The sequence below is a fragment of the Lolium rigidum genome, chromosome 5 (genome assembly GCF_022539505.1).
Source record: "Lolium rigidum isolate FL_2022 chromosome 5, APGP_CSIRO_Lrig_0.1, whole genome shotgun sequence".
In the NCBI taxonomy this organism is placed as follows: domain Eukaryota; kingdom Viridiplantae; phylum Streptophyta; class Magnoliopsida; order Poales; family Poaceae; genus Lolium; species Lolium rigidum.
This window is the reverse complement of record NC_061512.1, coordinates 164,829,952-164,836,356: the sequence shown is the minus strand read 5'-3', so window position 1 is coordinate 164,836,356 and position 6,405 is coordinate 164,829,952. Positions and strand designations below refer to the sequence as shown.

At 44.1% G+C, this 6,405-nt stretch overlaps 1 protein-coding gene across 1 annotated transcript; it reads right to left on the bottom strand.

The window, feature by feature from the left end:
• Positions 1 to 699: 699 nt before the first annotated feature.
• On the bottom strand, positions 700 to 4,061 carry LOC124652757 (chlorophyll a-b binding protein 7, chloroplastic-like). The gene is made up of 5 exons (XM_047191797.1): positions 3,719 to 4,061; positions 3,021 to 3,167; positions 1,855 to 1,987; positions 1,342 to 1,434; positions 700 to 1,117 (listed from the first exon to the last, which is right to left on the bottom strand). Exons 1-5 carry the CDS (start codon positions 3,997 to 3,999, stop codon positions 821 to 823), a joined length of 951 nt encoding a protein of 316 aa, XP_047047753.1. The 5' UTR covers positions 4,000 to 4,061; the 3' UTR covers positions 700 to 820.
• Between the last annotated feature and the right edge of the window lie 2,344 nt (positions 4,062 to 6,405).

Genomic DNA, 6,405 nt, shown 5'->3' with positions numbered 1-6,405 from the left:
AATCCCTCCTGCCGGATCACCAAGGAAGAGAACAGCGACGCGGATCATGTGTACCGCCGCCGAACCGTTACCAGGGGCGGAGGCCACCACCGCTCCACCGAATCCTCCATGGCTACCGACGGAGAGCCTCAGGCCCCGGTCAAGTAGCCGTGCCGCCCGGCTTCCTCCACCAGTGGTACATCACCTCCATGAAACGCCGCCGCGGAAACCCTCTTCTCCTCCTCGTTGATTCGACGGAGGGGGTGCCGCCACCACCGCCATAGCCAGGCCGGGACCGCGGGGCCATGGCCGGGGTCGGGGCCGCGGCTGAGGGCGACGGGTGACTGTGGGACGCGGGGGGAGGATATGTACATATGTTGTTAGATAGTTTGATTCTAACCATCTGGCTAGCAAATCGATTCGAAACTTAGATATTTAGGATCATATCCATCTGGGTAGTAAATCTATTCCTAGCCTCGCCTGAGTGTATTATTAATAGCTATGGGCGCACTAGATTATTGGTTTCACCGGGATTATATCTTGTAGCTACTGTTCTTAGCATAAGAGCATCTCCACCGGCGCCTCCAATAGCAGCCTCGATAGTATTTTGAGGGGCGGCATAAAAAATAGGCTCACATCGACGCGTCTGAAAAAACACCAGCGCAATTTCAAGCTCAATAAAAACACTTAGTGGAAAGAGGATACACATAGATAGAAATCTTGAGGCAAGCAATTAACTTCTCGTGAAAGACTACTTTTCCGGTAGCTCGACGTCCATCGGCTCTTAGTTTTTCCTAGATTAAGGCATGTACACAAGTAATGATATTGCAGTCTAATTCCCTCAAAGAAAACCAGATAAAATGTTGTTGTGGAGTGGATCCGACAAGTGTTCAACGAGGTTCTGCACAGGGCCCTTGCCGGTTACAGCTGCCTGGACGTAGAATCCAAGCCAGGCAACCATTGCCAGGCGACCGTTCTTGATCTCCTTCACCTTGAGTTCTTCAAACGCAACAGGGTCTTTGGACAGCCCCAAGGGATCAAAGAGTGCTCCACCTGGGTAATTTAAGTCCCCAGGAAGGTATATTCCCAAGGGTTCTAGCGCCTCGATCCCACAATATCTCGCATATTCTGGCCCAACCTGAAAAATAATGACACAAAAATCTTGTCTAATGTTGAATGTTATCATTTATACTAATATTTAATAGGGGGATGATGTACCAACAGAATAATCTTGTGTGTTTACGGGATATATGTTGGTCCTGACTACAATTTCAAAGTGAATACATGAAATGTTTGCACTGCTGGATACATCAACTACTCCAAAACTATAGGAACTAGCATTATACATAACAGGTTTATTACCATCAAAAGGGCTTGACAGATAGCAATGACGATGATGCCTTGACCACCAGCAATTCGGAACCCAGGAATCCCAAGGTAATCAAGAGTATCACCCTGTGAAATTAAACCATTGGCTAAAGTAAAATATTTACATAATTAACAAACAACAACTTATTTGTTTGGTAATACGATCGGCAGGGTTGGTCAGCATGCATGTACATAGCTGACGCACAGCAGGCACATTCCATATCTATTATATCCTAGGGAAACAAAGAAGAGCTCCAAGCAAATGCCAATGCACAAGCAGGTGATGCTATGACACCTTCCAGCTGCGGGACTTGCACAGCAATGAAGATGATACATGCATGCATTAGCTAGCTAACAGATGCTCAACAACAAGTTTGAGTGATTATAACATGGCAGAAACTATGATCTTATGTCTCCAGAGTGCACAGATATTCAGTTCTGTTATAGGCATGATCTTCGTGTACTAAACGAACCCAGAAATGGAAAGCATAAATCTAGATATCACACCTGAAGTTTTGCATAACCAACTTTCCACCAGACAGGCTCAACAAAATGCACTATCCCAAATAGATCTAACAGCTCAGGAACAACAACACCAAGAGCAGCAAGCATGGCCCATCGACAGTGTAAGATCTCAAAGCTGCAATGAAGATTGTTCGTGAGATAAGATAGTTGTAGATCAGCTTCACAAACGAAATATTTACCACTGAACTATGCGTATCTTTTTATTGAATGACACTAAAAGCAGATCATCTTATTATCATTTATTTCAGATAAATCTACTTGCACCTTCTGTGATAAGGACCTCTACTGTAACATACAAGCATCATGAGAAAAATGAAGCACAATCCACGTATTTAGTATTGTACCGAAAATAGCACGATTACTTATGCAGGAACATTTTTCAATGATCTTGCTCCTGCATACAGTTTCCGATTGTATTGAATACATTCAGAAAGATACAACATGAATTATTGTTAGCTACTCCAAAAGGCTTTCTAAGCTTAGATGTTAGGACATAACGTTTGCTGTGAGCTGCATAGAAAATATTGCCAGGTAAATCATGTAGTGCATATCGGTTACTTTTATTTTCCACCACTGGTTGTTCAATATTATGCTGTGTTTGATAGATTTTTTGAAGTTAAGACCAGGTGTAATCTTCCATTGGAGAAGACCCTTTCTGTAAACCTATCCCCATCTTGTAGTCTGCACTCAGGAAGGCAAATAATATACATTTTCCTAAGAGTTTAAGCCATTTATGTTTTCAGTCACTGTCAGTGCCAAACCAATCTAGATCGGAATTAGCATTTTGCACATATTTCAAGTTTTGCTTCAACTGACCACTGACCAGTGACCACCCCACCAAACCCTGTGCCGCGAGAGCATACTGTCATCATCCTACTCAACACGGAGCAATCTCCCACAAAGCTATGATAACAAAATCTTGTAGCAATACAACTATCTGAATACACAAAACTATTGATGGGCCTACAAAAATGCTGAATTATAAGTCCTAACTATCGGCATTCAGGCAAGCATGTGAATTGCAATGTGCAAGATGGGATCGGATACTAAATATACTACTGTACTCTTTATAAATCAATCATGAACAATATACTGGTTCACTCAGGAATATAAATGCAGAGGATTAGAAGAACAACAGTGTGACATACTTAAAGTAGTTTGCGAAAGCAACGGGATCCCTGCCCAGACCTGCGATATCGAACCCGTAATCGCCCGGGAACTCCCCGTCCAGATGCTCCGGGTAGTCGTACGGGATGGGACCGAGCCACCGCGGCCGAGCTCCACCATACCAAAAGCTTCATCAGAAATAAATTCCACGAACGAATCGGGAGCGTCAGCTGATTGATTCGCAGAAACTAGCGGAGAATCGACAAGAACTGAAAAGTAGTGGCTTGGTTTTCGAAAAGTCATATTGGATCATGGGCACCAGTGCTCTTGCCAGATTAAAAAATTCGAAAATTATATTTATATGTTCAAAACAATTATGTAACAAAATTCTAAAAGTACCTAGTGATGTACCCCACTAACCTACAAAATCTCAATCTCAAAAGTTTTGTTTTTTGATCTATACAAAAATGACAAAATCTGTTTTCTTTTTTTAGATTTGAATCACTATACTCGGATCTATGCATTTGTTATTTTTGTGCAGCCTAAAATACACATTATTTTCAGTTGCAAATTTACACGATTGTGGGATACAATACCGGCTACATCATAATTTATTTTCACATTTTTATGAAGCTTAGAAATATGATCTTTAATTTATTTTTTCGAAGTGAGATCACTGGTGCTCATGTGCACCAAATCTCTGTCCCTTGGTTTTTGGTCAGGAGGGAAGAGTGCGTACCTGGAACGGCGGGCTTGGCGGGCGGCGGCGCGGAGGGCGTCTGCCTCTGCGGCAGCGGAGGCCTTCCTGGCCTCGAGGCGGCGGCGGAGGCGGGCGCCGAGGGGGCTGCCGGCGAGGGCCTTGACGGCGGTGAAGGGGACGGCGGAGAACACCAGCACCCCCGCCAGCTCCTGCCACGAGGCACGCACCGACACGCTGCGCCTTGGTCGCTTCCGCCTCCGCCGGCAGATGGCACCGGCGGTGTACGGCGCGGAGTAGGTGCGGAGAACGAGGGGAGACATGCCGGCGGTGAGGTGGGCCCCGCCTGTAATGCTTGAAGGGAAAAACGGCTGGCCCGCTGGGGAGGAACTGAGCGAGGGAGCCAGGGAGGGAGAAAGTGGCTGCGCCGTACACGTGGCACGCTGCGGATCACGAGCCAGTTGATTTTCATCACACGTGGTGGTGCCGGAAAAATCTTGAATGCCAATTTTTTCACAAGACAGAAAGCTGATGTTTTTCCATGAAAATTTACAAATAGACCTAGGACACTGACATATGTAGGCGTAATTTTTCCAGATTCTTTGGAAAAGGATGTCATAGGTTTGTCTAGATTTGAATATAAGTGTATAGATATAACCGAATTTAGATAAATACGCGATGTTGTTTTCGGAACGTAGGGAGCATTAAGAACACAATTTACCGAGAAGCATACACTCTTGAGAGCTGATACGTCTCAAACGTATCTATAATTTCTTATGTTCCATGCAACTTTTATGATGATACTCACATGTTTTATACACATTATATGTCATTATTATGCGTTTTCCGGAACTAACCTATTGACGAGATGCCGAAGGGCCAGTTGATGTTTTCTGTTGTTTTTGGTTTCAGAAATCCTAGTAAGGAAATATTCTCGGAATCGGACGAAATCAACGCCCAGCATCTTAGAAATCCACGAAGCTTCCGAACACCCGAGAGTCGCCGGAGGAGGGCCACGGGGCCACCGGATGACGAGGGTGGCGCAGCCGAGGCCTGGGCCGCGCCCCCTATTGTGTCACGCCCCTTCGGCCCTCCGACTCCGCCTCTTCGCCTATTTAAAGGTCCCCGACCTAAAACCTCGATACGAAAAAGCCACGGTACGAGAAACCTTCCAGAGCCGCCGCCATCGCGAAGCCAAGATCTGGGGGATAGGAGTCTCTGTTCCGGCACGCCGCCGGGACGGGGAAGTGCCCCCGGAAGGCTCCTCCATCGACACCACCGCCATCTCCATCAACGTTGCTGTCTCCCATGAGGAGGGAGTAGTTCTCCATCGAGGCTAAGAGCTGTACCGGTAGCTATGTGGTTAATCTCTCTTCCATGTACTTCAATACAATGATCTCATGAGCTGTCTTACATGATTGAGATTCATATGAGTTTTGTATCACTATTCATCTATGTGTTACTCTAGTGATGTTATTAAAGTACTATATTCCTCCTCCATGGTGTAAAGGTGATAGTGTGTGCATCATGTAGTACTTGGCGTAGGTTATGATTGTGATCTCTTGTAGATTATGAAGTTAACTATTGCTATGATAGTATTGATGTGATCTATTCCTCCTTCATAGTGTGATGGTGACAGTGTGCATGCTATGTTAGTACTTGGTGTAATTGCAATGATCTATCATGCACTCTAAGGTTATTTAAATATGAACATCGAATGTTGTGGAGCTTGTTAACTCCGGCATTGAGGTGCTCTTGTAGCCCTACGCAATTAGTGGTGTTCATCATCCAACAAGAGAGTGTAGAGTGGTTTTATTATGTGATCAATGTTGAGAGTGTCCACTGGTGAAAGTATGATCCCTAGGCCTTGTTTTCAAACATCGAATCTCCGTTTATTTACTGTTCTGTTGCATGTTTACTCGCTGCCATATTTTATTCAGATTGTTATTACCACTTATATACATCCATACTACTTGTATTTCACCATCTCTTCGCCGAACTAGTTTACCTATACATCTGACAAGTGTATTAGGTGTGTTGGGGACACAAGAGACTTCTTGTATCGTGATTGCAGGGTTGCTTGAGAGGGATATCTTTGACCTCTTCCTCCCTGAGTTCGATAAACCTTGGGTGATCCACTTAAGGGAAACTTGTTGCTGTTCTACAAACATCTGCTCTTGGAGGCCCCACACTGTCTACAAAAATAGAAGCACCCGTAGACATGAAGAGCCTATTTAAATATCCAATTTTATAGTTGTGACATCTGAATCTATCTGGCAGAAAAGGGTTTTTACGATTATATATGTGAAAGGGATGGATGGATGTACTAAGATCTGAAGAGCTATTTAGATGCATGCCGTTAACGAAACTAGGGTGAAAGGGAGCTAAAGCAAGATAGCACTGATAGCAACTCTTTCACATGTTCATGCATTAGCTTTTTTTGCAACTTTCGTTTTAAAAGATAGAACTAAAAACAAGCTTAAATAATAATTCCCGTGGAAAATTCTTAGTTTAATTCAAGGCTTTCACGTTCTATGGTTTGTCTTGTCCACTATGTTCTTCCCGGTCCTTGCTAAGGACCAGTACTATGGTAGTTTTTTCCTACCCCAAATAAGAAGGAAGTGGTTCATTGCAGATTCAACTTTAACGATCAAAAGGCGCAAGGGCGGAACATGACCATTGTCGGTTCTACCTAGCTACTTTCATTATATTATATTTGATTCTGATAT